The sequence below is a fragment of the Pristiophorus japonicus genome, chromosome 12, assembly GCF_044704955.1.
Source record: "Pristiophorus japonicus isolate sPriJap1 chromosome 12, sPriJap1.hap1, whole genome shotgun sequence".
In the NCBI taxonomy this organism is placed as follows: Eukaryota; Metazoa; Chordata; class Chondrichthyes; family Pristiophoridae; genus Pristiophorus; species Pristiophorus japonicus.
Window position 1 is genome coordinate 54,472,951 of NC_091988.1, and position 20,476 is coordinate 54,493,426.

Consider the following 20,476-nt stretch of genomic DNA (forward strand, 5'->3'; position numbering starts at 1 on the left):
GGGAGAGGGGGGTTCGAACCTCTAACGTACAGTGAATAAATATTAAATGATACATATGTATATTTTGAAATGAGGACAATAGGACTGAGGAGGTGATTGGAAATTCATGAAAATGCATTTTAAAAAGATATGGGAAGAACATCTTTCCTTGGACTGTTTGATGAAGAGCTACCAGCAGCATGGGGATAGTGGGATAATTGGCCCCCAACTGTGCGAGAATTTCTAATATCCTGTATTCTCCCAGTCAAAAATAATGGGGTTCTTCAGCATATATCTGGATGCAGTTAGGGCAAAGTTGGGATATTAGAGAGATGAGCTTTAATGGACTGATTAACCCTTAATTGCCCTGGATTTTTTTTTTTACGTTCTTGTGGCAATCTGCTCCCAGATAAGTGCTGCTCTATAACCATATACTAGTTGATACACAAGAGTGGTCTGAGATGACCGGCCTTGACCTTTCCCTCTCTGTGGGGAAAGTATTTGGCAATCCCAGATCACAATCACTGAAATCAGTAGCTTATTGTGTTGAGAATTAGAAACTTGAGCCTGTGCCCTACCTGGTTCAACTCAGGATGTGATACATTATGTGTTTTTATGGCTGCTGTGGCTTTTGTAGTGTGCAAAAAAAAATCTTAATTGAAAGAAAACTGATTTGAGTTAATATAGTGACTTATGATGTATTGGTATTTTCTCAAATTGTTTCACGTACAGGGGATTACTTTGAAGTACAGTGATTGTTGTGTGGGCAAACAGTAGGCTGAAGGAGGAATGTTGGGTAAGACACCAGGCGAACTCTTCTGAATAGTGCTATTGAATCTTTAACATCCACCTGAAGCACCAGCACATGAACAGCTGGAATCTTGATTTTAAAATCTCATTCAATGGACAGCACCTCTGACACTGCAGCACTACCTCAGCACTGTACTGGACTGTCAGCTTTGATTGTGCTCAATTCCTGGAGTAGGCCTTGAACCTCTCCCCGCTATATCCATAACCTTTTGACTCAAAGATGAGTGCTCCCAACTAAACCAAGGTGATAAAATGTGGGATTCAAACTCATGATTCTGAGATTGAGTCTGATGCTTTAGTGACTGAACTAGCCAGGCATTATTTCCCAGTCAGTTGAGGTGTTATTCCTCCGGTGGTTGAGATGATGTATTTAGCTGCCCAAGTAAGCCACTTGCTCCGACCTGAAAAGATTTCACACAGTTCACCATGCAGTGTTTTGGAAGTAGAAGAAGGGATTCTTGGGTCTCATCTTGTGTTTGTTTTCAAGGTATCCTTGCTGGAATATCGAAAGCGACAGCAGGAGGCGAGGGAAAGTGGCTCCAAATCAGACAGCCTGGGCTCAGATCCTTCCAAAACGCCCAACACCATGGGCACTCCAACCAGACGAGTTAGCGATGGCTCTTCTGCACAAACGGCAACCAACGGTGACTCCACTGCCATATCTCGGTCATCCCACAGATCATCATCACCCCCAAGTGGTTTTTCGTCACCAGTGCACCCCTCAATGCCTCAGATCGAAGAGGTCAGTCCAACGGACCCTGGTAGCAGCAAGAATGCAACTCTCTCTGCAGCAGCCAGCAACAAAAGTCGAGACAGTATGAGCACGAGGTGGTGAGTACACTAGTAACTGAAGCCAACAATATTATCAGAAGGAAGATTTGGTGATTTCATTTTAAATTTGCTAAAGTAAGGTCCATCTGTAGCTTGTGATGGTATAATTTCCACATGATCGTTTTCTATATTTCATGATTATGAGGCAAAACTAGTGGAAACTAGTTTGTTTTGAACGTTTACTAAATTGTTTTTTTAACTGTACTTTTCTCCCATCCTCTCTTGAAGGCATTGAGTCAGCACAGTTGAATTTTCCTTTCCTTAGCCAAGAGCAGTGAAGCCAGTTTGTAGGTCTCCCAACTTCCGTTTCGCCTTTGCTAAACTAACTCAGCTCAAGCCAGAGATCCAACCTGGAACCTTCTGGTCTGTGGCTAAATAGCACACGATAAAATGTTTGGCTGCTGCTCTAACAATCGTCGCCTGTCCACAATACAGGAGGTGAGGGAAGTCTGCTGCTTGTGATGAAGTGGAGCATGGGGTGAAGCAATTACCAATAATTGTTTCTTAAATATATAATTTCCAATTCGGCCAAATGGAATTTCATGATGATGGCCAGGCACCTGTAGGGAGTGCCTTTCACGACCACCGGGCATCCCAAAGCGCTTTACAGCCAATGAAGTACTTTTTGAAGTGTAGTCACTGTTGTCATGTAGGAAATGCGGCAGCCAATTTGCACACAGCAATGTGATAATGACGAGATAATCTGATTTAATGATGTTAATTGAGGGACCAATATTAGCCAGGACACCAGGGATAACTCCCCTGTTCTTCTTCAAAATGGTGCCATGGAATCTTTTACGTCCACCTGAGAGAGCAGACGGGGCCTCAGTTTAACGTTTCATCCAAAAGACGGCACCTCTGACAGTGCAGCACTCCCTCAGTACTGCACTGGAGTGTCAGCCTCTTTTTATGCTCAAGTGTCTGGAGTGGGACTTGAACCCGCAACCTTTTAACTCTGAGGCTAGGGTGCAACCAACTGAGCCATGGCTAACACACCAGAACCAGCCATGTATGTAATCAATTATATTTCCATGTATTAGTTGCCGAGTCAGTTCATTTGTAGAATGTATATCATACTTCAAAGTTAGTCATAAGTAAGTATACAGTTACTCCCTAATGGGGTTGATTTGGTTAAGCAGGTTAACATTGTCTCTTCAGTAAAAGTTTGGAAGTAAGGCATTCTTCTCTTTCTTTGTTCCAAGTCACACCTTCCAAAGAAAATGGGAAAGTCACCACAACATCCAGAAATACAATTGGCAGAGGAAAGGGACCAAGCTTGACACTAGGGTAGACCTCCAAAGAGCAGATAGGAAAACCATCGGAAGAAAGTTATCTGGGAAAGAAGCATATTTTGTGTATGTTTTTATGTTTCAGGATGGTTCCTACATCGGTCGAGCGATTGCGAGAGGATCGGGGCATGTTGGAACGTGTTCTGAGGAGGGTGGAAATTGGAAGTATGAAGCGAACAGGAGATGAGAGAAGTACATTAGACCGTGTTCTACGGCGAATAGAAACTGGTGCAGTGGACTCGGTCAGGGAGAAGGATACAGGTGCGAAATTATGAATAGATTCAGAGTTTATGTTCGGAAATTCCCAAAATTTATTTTGCTTGATGAATGTCAAAACTTGTTCCATTCCCGTGTTCAAGTGCATGGGGCTAAACTGTTTAAGTGTGCCTTTGAGCATTTTGCCATTACTAAATCATAGGTGTTAACTTTTTTTCTAAAAATATATACATATAATCTCAATATCTTTGGCATCCAATGTCAGTATCAACATCTCCCAGACTGTTGACTGTTGGCATAGGTTGGATGCTGAGTACAGCTTTCTCTGCTCTAAAGCAAAGCACTGTGATTTCCTTTTCCAAATCAGCTGTTCTTCAGGCCTCCCTAATTTCCTATTTGCGCCAAATTTTGGGCAATTTCATGCTGTGATTTATGAACATTAGGGACTTAGAAACATAGAAACATAGAAAATAGGTGCAGGAGTAGGCCATTCGGCCCTTCTAGCCTGCACCGCCATTCAATGAGTTCATGGCTAAACATGCAACTTCAGTACCCCATTCCTGCTTTCTCGCCATACCCCTTGATCCCCCTAGTAGTAAGGACATCATCTAACTCCTTTTGAATATATTTAATGAATTGGCCTCAACAACTTGCTGTGGTAGAGAATTCCACATGTTCACCACTCTCTGGGTGAAGAAGTTTCTCCTCATCTCGGTCCTAAATGGCTTACCCCTTATCCTTAGACTGTGACCCTTGGTTCTGGACTTCCCCAACATTTGGAACATTCTTCCTGCATCTAACCTGTCTAAACCCGTCAGAATTTTAAACGTCTCTATCAGATCCCCTCTCATTCTCCTGAACTCCAGTGAATACAAGCCTAGTTGATCCAGTCTTTCTTGATAGGTCAGTCCCACCATCCCGGGAATCAGTCTGGTGAACCTTCGCTGCACTCCCTCAATAGCAAGAATGTCCTTCCTCAAGTTAGGAGACCAACACTGTACACAATACTCCAGGTGGGGCCTCACCAAGGCCCTGTACAACTGTAGCAACACCTCCCTGCCCCTGTACTCAAATCCTCTCGCTATGAAGGCCAACATGCCATTTGCTTTCTTAACCGCCTGCTGTACCTGCATGCCAACCTTCAATGACTGATGTACCATGACACCCAGGTCTCGCTGCACCTCCCCTTTTCCTAATCTGTCACCATTCAGATAATAGTCTGTCTCTCTGTTTTTATCACCAAAGTGGATAACCTCACATTTATCCACATTATACTTCATCTGCCATGCATTTGCCCACTCACCTAACCTATCCAAGTCACTCTGCAGCCTCATAGCATCCTCCTCGCAGCTCACATTGCCACCCAACTTAGTGTCATCCGCAAATTTGGAGATACTACATTTAATCCCCTCGTCTAAATCATTAATGTACAGTGTGAACAGTTAGGGCCCCAGCACAGAACCTTGCGGTACCCCACTAGTCACTGCCTGCCATTCTGAAAAGTACCCATTTACTCCGACTCTTTGCTTCCTGTCTGATAGTTTGATACTATCCCAAATGTTCGTCTGCTGTCACTGAACTTTTGATATTAACCCATGTCCAGGTGGTGAAAGAGCAGTGTATTTACTGCTATTTTTGATGATATAACAGAACTGTCATTGATGCCCATGAAGGAAGTGTATTATTTGGTTTCTTTCTTGGTAAGAGAAATATAAAATATGTGCTGTTGATGCGGAGACTATAAGCAATATGTTTCCTGGGATTTTTGTCCTGTTGAAATCCATGAAAGAGACAATCTGATGTGGAGCTGGATGCAGAACTTAATTACTTAGGGGTTTTCAACCGAGACCTTAGCAAATCTTAGTATCTCTTTATTGGGAGGATGATCTAAAAGCAATGCTGACCCCCAAAGCCCTACTCATTCTGGGTAGCCTCATAGCTACAAATTAAAATTTAAGATTTTCTCTAATCTTTGCAATAGCAAATAACTGATCCTGTCTCCCATGCTTTTCAAGCTACCATCCTGGTACATAAAATCTATAAAAGATAAAACTGCCTTAATGCTGTCCTATTATATATGTAATATTTGTGTTGTGTATATAATACAGAACTTGAGCAAACTCAATAGCCCGGAGAAAGTGAGACGGACAATGTAGGGGGTCTGTTGCCTTTTGCTGGCCTTTCCATTTTGCGGTTCAGCTGAGGCGTGGATTCTATGATATCTAAAATAGATGAATATTAAATATAGATTTCGTAGGATGGGTCTTTACAGGTCAGCAATTGACATCACAGAGCTTTCAGTAGCCATGAGCTTCTGAAGATGATGCCATCACCCCCCCCAATACATCAACTCCAGTACAGATCTGCATCGTCACATGCCCAAAGCATCTCATAAAGCATGGAATGAGCAGGGCATTTTAGGCTGTTAAGCTTTGGTTGCAGTTTGGGGTTAACTTTCATATTCTCTATTGGGACTGGCAGTAGAATTGTTAGCCCTGGTCTTTTCATAGCCAGTGACATTTCTGTTAATATTGCGTTTTCAGATTCCACAGATGGTGATGGACTAGAGACACATGGCCCAGCACGCACCAAGACTTCTCCTATTCACAGTCCCCAGAGATATAGTCACAGTCCTTCTAGATATAATCATCAGGTAAAGAAGCTTTTCAGTACTAAACCAATTCTTCCAAATTGTGTCATTGAACCAAAAAGGTTTATAGAACAGGAGCACGCTATTCAGCTCATCGTGTCTGTGCTTATTAACCCCACTGCTCTGCTCCTTTCCCAAAGCCCTGTATCTTCTGCTTCAAGTACTTACTTTATTTTTCAATCTAGCGCCTAAATGGGCTGTTGTTGTCTTGACTGAATTTCCCCATTATTACCACTCTCTTCTTGTGGTTCTTCGGTCTCTTGTGTCCCGATGGTCTCCTGCTCCACAGTATTGTTCAGGACAACTTTCTGCTGAGTCCACCTCACAGCTGTCCAATATATACAGGTGCAATGAAGCCCCCTTGTTACTGTACAGTTCTAGTAACTAAAGACTTCCCTGCACCTATGACTTGCATCTCCCTCTGCTGTCCTTGCAGATAGTCACCTACATCTCTCTCTGCACTAATCTTGGGTGATCACATTCAGGAGAGTATGGTCCAAAGATGCCTCTTCTCGTTTCATGCTGCGGAGTGTGGCCAGTTGCTCCCCAAGCATAGATTTTCTGCTGCAGAGTCAATTTCCCAACACTTGCAAATGCCCTCCCTTAGATACACTGAGAATCCATGATAGCCCATATATTATACTCCACACACATCACAGGTGGTCCCCTGTCAGTGCCATCCCTCTACATAACTGATTAGGACTGCGGGTAGTGTTGGACAAACTCCCATTGGCACCAAATTCTTGCAAGACTCTTCTTACTCAACTTTACACTAATATCAATTACAGAAAAATTCATTCAATTACCAGCCATGGCCCTGTAGCTTTAGACCAAATGTTCTGTCAGTGCCAATTTCTGAAATGGAGAAACGTCCTCCCTTAAATATTGCACTTTTCTCTTTCACCAAAAGTTTATATTAACACATGTAGTTATGTGAATTTTTACTTTCCCACCGTCTATTTTTTCTGAATATAAAATTGGCAATTCAGTGCTTAATTATGGGTATTTTTTTTTGCTATGAGCCCACATCAGATAAGTTGGGATGGAACCTATTACTGGGTGATTCAGCCCCACTCTCATTATTCAGGCATTCTTGTGACCCAGAGTAGTGAATTGCATTGAGAATCACCACTCCATTTATTCTGTCTCTACGCAATGCTTTTTATCCTTTGGTTTCTTTTTGGTATGAACAACCTTTAGAGTGCATAAAAGTAAGCCTTGCTTTCAAAGATCTATGCTCTTAATAGCCCATTCTTACTCCACCGGGCCAACGACTTTTAACTTAAAATTGATTTGAAAGAAGCATCTGATAACTAGTATACAAAGTGTCTCAAGCGAGGAGCATGTATTTGAAAATGTACTTCATGTTCTGCCTTCTGTGAGCAATGAGTTTCATTATTCTTAGCTGACTTGTGTAAGTAATGTTGAGAAAAACTATTTGGGTAGGAAGGAGTCATGACACTCTGCCTTGACAGGCCTGCCTAGGGTGTTACATTGATGCCTTCTATGCAATGGATTGTACCTCTCCTGAAAATTGAGATGACAGACACTTGAGTGTGAACTATTCATCTGCTTTTCTATGTAATCCCAGTTCTGATAAAGATGAGGTATCTGTGCAGCAGCTGACACCTTTTAAGTTATTTTTTCTACTTTTTATGCTTTTAAACAATCGTTCAAACAGTCTAGGAATAGATTTTGTATGTAGAATCTATTGTTCCGTGATGAGATAAATATAAACAAAGGACAGGGGCAGTTAATGTGACAATTCAAATGAATGCATTTTCTTTTTAAATAAATGTTTTTAAATGATATATGGAATAGAGTATGTTGTTTCATTTAATATATACATATATATATATATATATATATATATATGTATAAATACCTTTTAAAATGAATTAATTTTGATCAGCTTCTACAGGCACAGTCTGAGGGACTCCCCTCTGAACCTCATGTACTTCCACAACAAAGCATGTCCCCCTACAGAACGCACAGCTCCTCGAGTGTTCCCTCGGCTCACACACAAGGACACATCTACAGATCTTCATCCCATGCCCTGGGGCAGAATGGATCCCAGAGTCAGCTAGATTCCAGCCACACGACAGCTCCTCTCTCCACTCTCTACTCAAGCCCAGTTCATTCGGCATCTGCTGATACCTCTGTGGTCCAGTACGTAGGGAATTCTGGGTACTACAGCGGTCAGCAGCATTCTGGGAGTGTCTTGCATACATTGAGTAGCACTCAGCAAAAGACTAATTCTGGAAGTACTCCTTCTACAGCTGCTAGCCCACTACAAAGCACCACAAAAAGCATAACAACTGACTCCACACTTACCCCAACCCCGAGCACCATAAACTCTACTGTTTCACAGACTGCAAGGCCATCACAATCAGGCTCATGGACCTTAAGCCCAGCAAGTTCGGGGCAACCACTTCACTCTGGAGCAAAGATGACCACAGCATCAAGTTCTCAGCACTACCGAAATACTGGGATAGTCCAGTACCAACCTCCACAGGTCCAAGGTGCAAATGTAAGAACACAATCGAGCACGTACTAGACTATGGACGCAGCCATGACCTTGTTGGAGATGTTTTCCAGGATGTATAACTCATCTATGTGTGCCTATATAGGCCACCAGCATATGGACCTAGTGTGGCATAAAACAACTTTAAAGTATGGACCTCGCGTTCTGGAGATTGTTGGGCCTATACCAGCATTTACTAGAACCCCCTTCATACTGTACAAAATCTTGTACAAAAACAAAAGTAAAAGTTAAGAATTGTGTACCTATTGGTAAGGTACATTTTAAGCTTATAATTCAGATAAATATGGTTTAGGCTTTTTTTCCTCCAGTTTATTTTAAATAAACTATAGTCATGTGCAGTAAGACTTTTTTTTAAATCAAAAAGAAAGCATTTGTAGCGTCAGAAATTAAGGCACGGGGGAAGGGGTGTTGATAGGGTGGGGAGAGTTTGTGTAGACAACCATTCCACGTGCCAGCTTCTCACATGTATACTGTAATATCCTGGAGTAGAAGATTTTATTTATCTAATTTTATATATAACCATTCTAGGCTAGCTATTACCTTACCCACACAGCGGAGTTTAATCCACGGTGCTGCAAAGAGTTTTTATTTTACACCTGATGCTGTGAGTCCCCTGGTGAGGCGCAAGAGTGGAAAAAATGTTGTATTTCAGTGACTGTTACAATCTTTAAAAAGTTTTTTTTTAATTTGAAATCTTAAATTCAGGTGTTTGTTCAACTGAAGGGAGGAAGTGGTCTCCATTTTGAAAGATGTAACATGTGAGAAATACAAGTTTAAAAAAAAGTGATGCAGTCTTGCTGCATATTGTATAATGGGAGTTTAATACTGTTCTTTTATTCAGAACACTCTGTATATACCACAGCTACTTGTTATCCTCAGAGGATTTAGTTGCCTGACTTTGCATTATGTACATGGATAATTTTTTGTGTGTATAATTTCTCTCGTGCACCTTTTTTCCTCTTTATTTTCTTTTTTTTGACAACAGCTTCCGATCTCCCATTGGGCGTCTCTGTGTGCAGTCTTTTTTTTTCGATGTGCGATGTGCATGAGGCGAGTTTGTTCCTGAATGTAGCTGTTGACTGAGTTGCACATCATTTACAATCAAGGAGAATTTAAAAAAAAAAAATAAAAAATAAAACGGTAGCCTTGCTTTCTAAACATGTACAGTCAACCCCTCCTGTGGAGTGTACAAAAATAAAACAGTTCATTTCTGCACAATTCTCTCTCCATATGTTTTACAATTTAAGACAGTCTGCTGAACAGGTGATTTTTGTTTTATGTTGCAAGCTATATCCTACGATCGGGGCCCAGACAAGGCGAGGTCCCTGGGACAGCACAGGCCAGCCCACATGTGTGCGCACTAGGTCTGTGCAGCAGAGCTGGTCTCCAGTCATCTTGGTTAATCCTTGTTACTGGACCAAGACCTAGCTCTGTCAAGCCCGTGTGGTGGCTGGTGTACAACGACAACCACACGCTTTTTAAAAAAAAATCCACGCACAGGCATCTTCCACCCGTTATCGTGTAGTTCTGGACCTGGAATATTAGGTCCTTCATTGAAACACCTGTGAACTCATTCCTTTTTGGCGTGGAAGCAAGTAATCCTCCATAAGAGGGACTGCCGATGATGATGATGATGATGGTGACTCTGTCTCTATTGCCTTCAGTTTTGTTCCCTGGACTAGATACTCTGGATCGGAGTACAGGGAGATGACCTGCTATATGGACTCTCTCAGTGCCACTCACTCATGATCCAGCTTTTGTATGCAAATAATCCCATGGTACTGTATTCTCGGAGAGCATGGCTGAGATTTGAAACCCTACGTGTAGAATATTGTTGATATAAACTCTATTCTCCTACCACTGTGCACATCATGGTGTCACACTGGCCTTCTCTTGGGTTGTTACCAATAGCGAGGCTGTGAGGTCATGAGGCTCACATTGCGTACTATGAATTCCACGTAGAGAGAGGTCCTGTGGCAAGGAGGAAGGACGGAGGACAGTAGGAGTACGTTTGAGTTTTGTATTGGCACACACGGCGGAACCTGGTCTCCAGTCGTCTTGGATCCCCTTACCACTGGACCAAGACCATGCTCCGTCAAGCCAGTGTGGTGACTGGTGTGCAACAGCCTCCTCACGTTAAAAGAATTCACGCACAAGCATTTTCCACCGTTTAAAATGAAATCATCAGTCACCTGAGTACTCATTTTTAGTGTGGAAGCAAATCCTCCTCGACCCCAAAGGACTGCCTATGATCATACAAATAAGTCTGTTGCATTCTCCACACTGGGACTTGTGCAACATAGTGCAGTACGGGTTGTGTCTCAGCTGCTCGTACAAATGGAGTGATTTTTCCTATAATTAACTTAAGGAGAGGGTGAGATTTAAAAAAACACAAATAGAAAGTACTTACCCATGGATCACCTATGTGTTTAATTTTAAAACGGTTAATTTCAGAGATGCTCTGACTGTGTTTTAGATTGGACAAAAACAGGCCCTGACTAGTGGAAACAATTGAAATACAAAATTTTAACTAAACATGGCGAAAGTGTTTTCCAGTAATAGTACTTGTGTTACTCTTTATCACCCAAAAACCTTTGCGGGGTTGACTGTCTGTTTCCATCTAACTTGTGTCTGACGTTTTATCTTTGTCACAACTATGTTTATAGGAAAATAGTTAGGGATGTTACATGGTCAACTGTATAATCACTGTCAAACAGCTTATATATCACAAGTCTCTCAGCATAGAGGTAAGTTTTATATTTGAAATTTTGGGGGTAGGGAGTTAAAGGGAAGGTGAGTCAAAAGTTTTCCTTATTGCATCAACAGTGAACCTCCGTGGACAAATTGTAGTCAATTGTATATATTGTACGTTGTGAATTTTGATTTATCATTACCAAGTTCATTTTATTATGAAATTATGTTAAATCTTGTGGTAAAAATTTCTCCTCCTACATATTTGCCCCTCAAAATAGGATATTGCTGTCATCCCATGCTTTTCAGATGGAGTCACATATGGGACCCTGTTTAAGAAATGTATGCCTCTGCACTGCCATTTTGATTACAGTTGATCTTCGATTCTATTATATATGAAACATTGTTTTTTTCCCCCCTTCCCTTTCCTGTGGTAATTTTGACTACACAGCTGGAAAAGGTTTGTTGTTCCTGTTTCTCATTTTTTCTTCGCTATAACTCAGTATAACCACAAATATAATCTTGCCATTTATACTTATTAAAATGTCCCAAAACCACTTCACACATGAGTTACTTTTGAAGTTCAGTGACCATTGCAAGAGCCATTAGTTTAGTGGTAAACAATTGTCGCAATAGGTCTGTAATAGCCATTTTTGAAGTGCTTCAATTTCTGCATCTCAGTATTAGCTCACTAACGCATACCTTGATTAGTTCAGTTTCAATTGCTGATCTTTCCCTCCAATCTACGGCAACTCACAATTGTAAAATTTGAGTAAAACATCATGAGCTGTTCCCAGTGACCAATACCCATGAAAAGTTGCATAAACTGATTTCTAATATTTTATGACTTTCAAAAGTATGAAAACTGCTTCAAGCGTAGGATTTGTGATGGCCTTCAATGGAAGGTGACATCGATGAACAAATATGTCCAAATGATTCTTCCAGATGCAGAGAAATTTTGACCTCCAGTTCAGTCAAGAAGCACTTCGACTATAGGCGGTCAAAGAATGAATTAAATATAAGCAGGGAGCACAACTGGGGAAACTCCATGAAAATGCACCAACTGAGATAAATTTTAAATTACCGTAAAGTTTTCTGGGGCTCTCACAACCTCCTCCCACCTTCATCTCAAAATCATTCCCGTAGTGAGCAACTATGAAGTTTAGTGCCATTTTTACACCATCTGAAGCAATCATGTCTGACTCTGCACTGCTTTCAGTTCAGGCACTGACTGCTAAATCTTTCATTTAACATTTCCTTCAGAGGAATGTGTCAACTGAGAAACCTCTCAGATTTTCTTGGAGAGAACCTGAGCCAGATGGCTTCTAGGCCTGGGGCTGTAGGGCTGTATGGAAGTTGAGAATCTGTTAAGCTGTTGCAGAATCTTTAGTTGTGCTCTAACTGTAAGCAGGGTATGTAAAGTTGCCAATAAAAGTTCTCTTCAAAAAATAATCTACAATTTTGCTATAATGAGCAAAAACGGTTCCCTGTGCAAATTGAATATATAGTAGTAAATTTCCAGAAGTACCAATTTGAGCCTTTTAAGGAATGATACTTGATTTGGGCAGGGGGGAGAGGGGAACGATTTTTGTTTAAAGTGCTCCTCCATAATATATTGAGAAAATTGGCTTTTTGTTTAATGTCAAATTATTTACTCCAGTGGAGCTCCTTTCCACTGATGCCACTATTGAGGAGACCTTCTTTAGAAGCTCCATTGATTACAATGGAAGCCAAAGTTTGTGACTGGTTTGCAAGACATCTGGCCCTGGAAAGCCACACTCATCATCATCATCATAGACAGTCCCTCGGAATCGAGGAAGAATTGCTTCCACTCTTAAAATGAGTCCTTAGGTCACTGAACAGTCCAATACGAGAACCACAGTCCCTGTCACAGGTGGGACAGATAGTCGTTGAGGGAAGGGGTGGGTGGGACTGGTTTGCCGTTCGCTCTTTCCACTGCCTGCGCTTGTTTTCTGCATGCTCTCGGTGATGAGACTCGAGGTGCTCAGTGCCCTCTCAGATGCACTTCCTCCACTTAGTGCGGTCTTTGGCAGGAAAGCCACACTAGCATCTTGGTAGCTAGCATACCCAGTCAGTAGTGTATGTTACCATGGGATGGTACAAAATTCAAATGGGTTTTTAGAAAGAAAAATATCACCATTGTACTTAAACTTTGAATTTATTTCAAAGTACTCGAGCTTAAAGATAAACACACCTTTAAGATATAACTTTTTGTGGAATGGACCGTTCAGGAAGACAGAGCATGTTAATCATTTTCAGAGAAGGAAACATTTTTGGCAATATATCTATTGAAGGATATTAGAGGTAAAGTGGTATAAGATGGCAATGTTTGTTTACATTCCTATATATAATCCCATATTCCAAAGGAAATTGTGAGCAGGGTTAGTTCAGCTGTGTCTACTGATGTATCCTGAATAACCATGATTTCTTGGGACTTAATTGATTGCCTTAGAGAATGAAAAACAATTTTCTCACATTTTCCCCTGAAGTTGGCTGCCAATTTTTTTTACATCTGCTAGTAATGCAAAATCCTAATCAGCTGGAGAGGATGTTGCATGAGATTGCATCATCTAATGAATGGGCTTTTCTCACTTTTTCATCTAATTGTGAGGAAGATCAGAAATATGGTAGTTAATCAAATATTCTGTTTCCATGGAATAACATTCCATCAATTGCAGCACTCATTCAGCTATTTCTTGCCCTCTGGAACTTCCGACTCACTTTTCTCCATCTCCCTACTTTCAAAAATACTCAAAACCCATCTTTCGCATGCTTCCAGTTCCTCATCCTACCTTCTCAATTCCTCATGCTGTATCCTTTTCCTCCTTATTGTGAAGTGCTGAGATACTTGCCTTGCACGTAAGCTGCACAATGTAAATGCAAGTTGTTTAAAAATATATCTTTTGGATAGGGCAACAATAAGCTGCCAATGTTTGTATTACTTCTTGTCTTCCCTTAAACAGCATTCTCTCTCCACAGCTGCTCATCCATTTGTGAGACTTAAATCAGTTTCAAAAATCTCTTGGTTTGAGAATCATATATCAATGACTTTCCTGATGGGTCAGAAATGCTCCAAGGAAACAATCAAATAATCGCAGATATTTTCAAACCAAGAGATTCAGAGAAGAAGCGCAAGACCGATATCCACATCAGTGGAATGAGTTTGGAAGAAAGACAAGAAAAACTTGAACTTGAAAGCAGGTGATTTAGAGGTAATGGCCTGGAATTTACAATCAGTGGCGAAGCAAAGGCATTCGTCGCTGGCCCCGAAGTAAGCTTCAGACTAAAATCTCGCAATCTCTATCGAAAAGTTTGTGTTTTCCGACATGTAATTCAAATCAACGGAGTATAGTGGGGATTACCTAGTGCGAGCTGCTGCGATGTCAACAATCTAAGTAACCAATCAAAACGCAGAATTCTCACAGCGAACAAGGAAGTGAGTAAGATTTTAAAATTCTAACGTTTAAAAAATGTTAGTGAGCAAAACAAAGATTGGGGCTCTCACATGGGGAAAAGGCAAATCTGAAATAAAGATGAACAAACTTTTAAATTTTTTTTAAAGTTTAGAAACATAGAAATCTACAACGCAGAAGGAGGTCATTTCGGCCCATCGTGTCTGCACCGGTCAACAAAGAGCCACACGGCCCTCGGTCAGCAGCCCTGAAGGTTACATGTAAACCTATGAACAATGAACAATGGCGGAAAGGTAAAGAGCATCCGGCACAACCAGTCTGCCCCACACAACTGCGACACCCCATATATCGCAACATTTTACACTCCACTCCAACCGGAGCCATGCGATCTCCTGGGAGAGGCAAAAGAAAAACAGGCCAATTGGGGGAAAAATGTGGGAAAATTCCTCTCCGACCCATCCAGGTGATCGAAACTAGTCCAGGCGATCACTCTGGCCGTATTCGATTCCCTGCAATACATACTATCGTATCTGCACCAGCCAACAAGAGGTAATTCAGTCTAATTCCACTTGCCAGCTCTCGGTCCGTAACCCTGCAGGTTTCAGCACTTCAAGTGTCCATCCAAGCACCTTTTAAATGTTGTGAGGGTTTCTGCATCCACCACCCTTCCAGGCAATGAGTTCCAGACCCCCACAACCCTCTGCGTGAAGAAGTGGAATTAGACTGGATAACCTCTTGTTGGCTGACGCAGGTACGATGCGGTCTTACTGTGGAAGAGCCGAAGTATTCGTCAGTTTCCCTGATTGGCGAGATTTCACTGATTGCCAGCTCTGTTTGGGGGGCGGGGCACATCGCAGCCAGTGGAGGAGCAGTGAATGACAGACCGCAACTTCAGCATGCACTAAATCCTGAAGCTGCGCTCAGTTTCAACGGCGGAATGCGTCAAACGCTGTCAGTTCGCTGTCATTGGGACCACAAATTCTGGACCAATGTAATAGAAGTATAAGATAGTAAACGGTACTGACAATATAAATACAATATCCTACTTCAAATTATATGATGACAATAAGACAAGCTACAGATTCATTTTTTTTTAAAACTTAGGACTGATGTTAAGTTCTTCACAAAGTGATCATTTTCAGGTTGGTAAAACTGTAACTAGTGGGGTGCCATAGGGATCCTTGCTGGGGCCTTCACTATTTACAATCTATATTAATAACTTGGATGAAGGGACAGAGTGTAATGTAGCCAAATTTGCTGATGATACAAAGATAGATGGGAAAGCAAGTTGTGAGGAGGACTCCTGTACTACCTATTTTCTATGTTTCTATCTGAGGGAATGATCAGCCATGATCTTATTGAATGGCGGTGCAGGTTCGAGGGGCCGATGGCCTACTCCTGTAACTATTTTCCATGTTTCTAATCTGCAAAGGGATATAGATAGGCTAAGTGAGTGGCCAAAAATTTGGCAGATGGAGTATAATTTGGGAAAATGTGAGGTTATTCACTTTGGTAGGAAAAATGAAAAAGCAAATTATTATTTAAATGGGGAGAGATTACAAAATGCTGCGGTACAGAGGGACCTGGGTGTCCTTGCATATGAAACACAAAAAGTTAGCATGCAGGTAAAGCAAGTAATTAGGAAGGCAAATAGAATGTTGGCCTTTATTGCAAGGGGGATGGAGTATAAAAGTAGGGAACTCCTACAACTGTACAGGGCATTGGTGAGACCACACCTGGAGTACTGTGTACAGTTTTGGTTTGCTTATTTAAGGAGGAATATACTTGCATTGGAAGCAGTTCAGAGAAGGTTCACGAGGTTGATTCCTAAGATGAAGGGGTTGTCATATGAAGAAAGGTTGAGCATGTTGGGCCTGTACTCATTGGAGTTTAGAAGAATGAGAGGTGATCTTATTGAAATGTATAAGATTCTGAGGGGCCTTGACAGGGTAGATGCAGAGAGGATATTTCCCCTCATGGGAAATCTAGAACTAGGGGGCATAGTTTCAGAATAAGGGGTCGCCCATTTAAAATGGAAATGAGGAATTTCTTCTGAGGGTCGTGAATCTTTGGAATTCTCTATCCCAGAGAGCTGTGGAGGTTGGGTCATTGAATATATTTAAGGTGGAGATAGACAGATTTTTGAATGATAAGGGAGTCCAGGGTTATGAGGAGCAGTTGGGGAAGTGAAGTTGAGGCCAAGATCAGATCAGCTATGATCTTATTGAATGGCAGAGCAGGCTCCAGGAGTCAAATGGCCTACTCCTGCTCCTATTATGTTCTTCTGTTCTAATATGAAATGGACTTTCTGGTAGACTCCTGCAGGTAAAAACCAGGAAGTATTTAATAAACAGTTTGATGCTCCTGATGGAGGAACACGAAGTTATTTCTGAATGAATGAGATAAATATCCCTTTTCATCTGTATGTAACATGTGAATAAAGGCCCTTCAACATTTGGGTGAGTTGTGTTAGTCAAATGTTGTCAATGTAATGTGCACTTTCAGTCTCTCATAGAGTTTCTTTGTTTACTTCCATAATAATCTCAAATTGTAGCTTTGCCTTCTTTGTGAGACCTCAGATTGTATGTCTTCAGTTATTTCCAGTTTAAAACCCGTTAATTAGGGGTATGGTAACATAGTGGTTATGTCACTGGACTAATGATCTGGAGATATGAGTTCAAATCCCACCACGGTAGCTGCGGGAATTTAAATGGAATTAATTAAATAAATTTGGAATTAAAAAGCTAATGTCAGTAATGCTGACCAAGGGCTCAAAATTGGCCCACCCATTTTTCAGCGCACTCACGGGAGATGCGCCGACTTTCTGCGTGGAAAATCGCTCCCCACTTTGGACGCTGTCCGGCCTCTCCTCGGTTGTTGCGCAGTGTGGCCAGTGGAGTGGGGGGGCAGAGCCAGCGTCCTGCGCTGAAAACAGTGCCAGGACGTCTGCGCATGCGCATTAGAGTCGGGTCACGATGTCCGCGCATGCGCAGTGGAGCAGAACTTTGGCAACCGGCCATCTTTAAAGGGAAACTAAGCTGCTTGATTTTTGGTGCCAGGAGGAGTGCTGTGGAATAAATCAGCTGCTGGAATCAAGAAGCAGTGAGTGCTCTGTGTTAAAAATCGTATAGTATATTATTAGGCAGTCCCGCGTATCGAGGATGACTGCTTCTGCACCAAAAAGGGTTGAGTTCACAGGTGTTTCAATGAGGGACCTGACATTCTAGGTCCCGAACTACATGCTGAAGGGTGGAAGATGCCTGTGCATGGATTCTTTTAACGTAGGGTGGCCGTTGCACACCAACCACCACACTGGCTTGACAGAGCTAGGTCTTGATCCAATGGCGAGGGTTAACTAAGACGACTGGAGACCAAACTCTGCTGCATGGACCTAGTGTGCATGCTTGCTCCTCCTATCCACAGATTGCAGTATGGGCTGGCCCATGCTGCCCCTGGGCCCTCGCCTCTCCTGGACCCTGATCTCTCACTGCTCCTCCGCCCCGATCAAAAATGGAGCAGTCAGAAACAGGACATCAGTTAGTCTCTTATCTTGGAGACATCAAATATCAACATTGCATGCATGCCTGCTAAAGTTCCAGAAGGAGTGCTGTATATCTGAAAATCATTGCTGCATGCAAAATAAGGACTGTGTGTTTGGAAAAATCACTGAGTGTCAATTCAATACAGCAATGCAACAATGTGCACCAAGAATGAAGAATTTCTTGCATGACGAAGTAGCGAGTCGTTAATGTCATTGAGAACAGATGGCAGGAGCTGGATACCAGCAACAGAGGTCACACAAAAGTGCCACCCAAAGAAATGAAGCAACGCTGGAACCAATTTGCAGAAGATTACTGCGCAGTGGTGAACACCCAGAGATCTGGAAGTCAGTGTAAAAAGAAATGGCAGGACCTTGGTCAAGTAGTTAGTGTAAGTAATATTTTCATTTATTCAATGCAATTGCAATTGTAAATGTGACCAGCTGTATATGTCCCACCCAGCAGAAAGACACCCTCTTTAAAAAGTTGCATTTTCATCTTTGCAGAAGAAATTGTCCCACAACAAAAGGGAAAGAACTCGAACAGGAGGCCCGCCAAATCTGCACCAACTGACACCCTTGGAAGAGAGGGCCGCTGCTTTGATGGGTCCTACCTGGAGAAAAATAATCAGTACTGCACAAGCTGGGCCCACACGCGAGGGAGAGGGTAAGTCCTGAAAATTCATCGTGGCCCTTCAAATCAACGTGCTGCCCACCTGGCTTGCTATGTGTGAGCCTACTCATGCCACCCATCCTGCCCCTCCTGTGCTGCTAACCATTTGACTGTTCTGTTATATTTTGCAGAACCTGCTGCTAATTCTGAAGATCCAGAAGAAGATTCAGACGCATACAAGCCTAACCCTGCAGACCAACTTGGGTGGTGGTGGTGGGGGGGGGAGGGGTGGAGATGGAGATGGATGAAGGGGACAGTGTTGTAATGAATATGGATGAGGCCACGTTAATGGACTTTGCGTTGCCAAACCCTTCTATGATTTCTGGTGTGACATTCCTTGGTTTTAGCCCGTCCATAATTAGTGGTTTAAGTTCTGATGTGATATTCCATGGTTTCACAGCGTCCGAGGTTGAGGGTCCCACTGCTGGTGGGATGCAGCATGGAACACCCAAGGCCCCACCTGCGCCTCCCACTGGGGGGGGTGCCACGAGGCAGACCCAGGGTGAGGGTAAGGAGAAATCGACTACGCTCTCCTGAGATGCTGGATGCAACAGATGTGGTTCAGATCATGGCATTTAGTGCGGAGAGCATTGACCTTACCCGATCACTCGTGCACACCATCAGTGGGGTAGGTGATGAGATAACGGGACTGTCGGGAGAAATAATAGTAATCGCACGGGAAATGGGAACGATTTCCGGGAACATCAGTGAGGGAATAGTGTCCATGAGGGAGGGAATGTCAGAGGTGTAGTGCAACCCACGTCAATGACCGTGAGGAAGGGAGTGTCAAAGGTAGTGCAAAGGACGACACTGGCAATGAGTGAGGGAATATCAGGGGTAGTACAGGCCATCAGGGAGGCTTTTATTTATTTATTACTTTTATTTATAACAGACAAAACAGTAAATGTAGCCATTCGGACTCAATACTGAGTTCAACAATTTCAAATCAACCTCTGCCCCCATTTTATCAGATGGCAGCTGTCGTTAATGATTCTGATATTCCCATTTACACCCCATCTAGATTCATCTTTTCTTTCTTTACTTGTCCCATTACCATCTCCTTTTGCCTTGCACCATCATCCCCTTTGTCATTTAATCCCTTCTACCTTCCACCCTATCACAGACCTTCCCTTTTTTTCCCTCCCCTCTTTCTCTGCCTCTGTACCTGCTTAAAGCCTGTTACATCTCTAACTTTTGCTAGTTCTGACAAAAGGTCATCGACCTGAAACGTTAACACTGTTTCTCTCTCCACAGGTGCTGCCTGACCTGCTGAGTATTTCCAGCCTTTTCTTTTATTTCAGATCTCCAGCATCCACAGTATTTTTTGTCGTAATGTAGACAGGATTGGTTTAGCTTGTGTTCTCGAAAAGCCTAACTTTTCCCCTCAATGATGCCGCCAACACATAAGCTTTTTAAACACAGGCTTTTCATCACACCAGTGGGTAGTGTAAGAGCTTCAAAAGTTGTTTACAATAAAGCTATGGCTCGGGAAAAGCAATGATAGGAACTAAAAGTGTGGTGTGAAAAGGCCTGGGGCCTCTCATCTCTGGTTCAAACAGCCAAAAAACATTGGTTAGTGTTCCATCCAGCAGGAAAAGTAACATATAAAAGAGAATGGTATAAAGAGATGCCATGTTTTAGTTAGTTAGAAAGAAAAGGCATTGAGACCCAGTGGCGTGAACAGGCTTGAAGATCCATTAATATCCACGCACGTGAGCGGGACATCTAGATAGGAATAGTGCAATCAAGCAGACGCAACATGGATTCATGAAGGGGAAATCATGTTTAACTAATTTACTGGAATTCTTTGAGGATATAAC

General features: G+C 42.3%; 1 protein-coding gene across 11 annotated transcripts in view; it reads left to right on the plus strand.

Moving 5' to 3' along the window:
• Positions 1 to 20,476, plus strand: part of setd5 (SET domain containing 5) — a 199,567-nt gene that overhangs the window by 167,529 nt on the left and 11,562 nt on the right. For 9 of the 11 annotated variants that reach the window (XM_070895502.1, XM_070895505.1, XM_070895500.1 and 6 more), the window contains 4 exons: positions 1,277 to 1,620; positions 2,995 to 3,170; positions 5,669 to 5,778; positions 7,688 to 9,538. In XM_070895502.1, coding sequence (XP_070751603.1) covers positions 1,277 to 1,620; positions 2,995 to 3,170; positions 5,669 to 5,778; positions 7,688 to 8,332 — 1,275 coding nt within the window. In that variant the 3' untranslated portion in view covers positions 8,333 to 9,538. Of the gene's footprint in view, positions 1 to 1,276; positions 1,621 to 2,994; positions 3,171 to 5,668; positions 5,779 to 7,687; positions 9,539 to 20,476 lie in introns of those variants that run through there. The other 2 variants (XM_070895509.1, XM_070895511.1) reach the window with 2 other exon arrangements.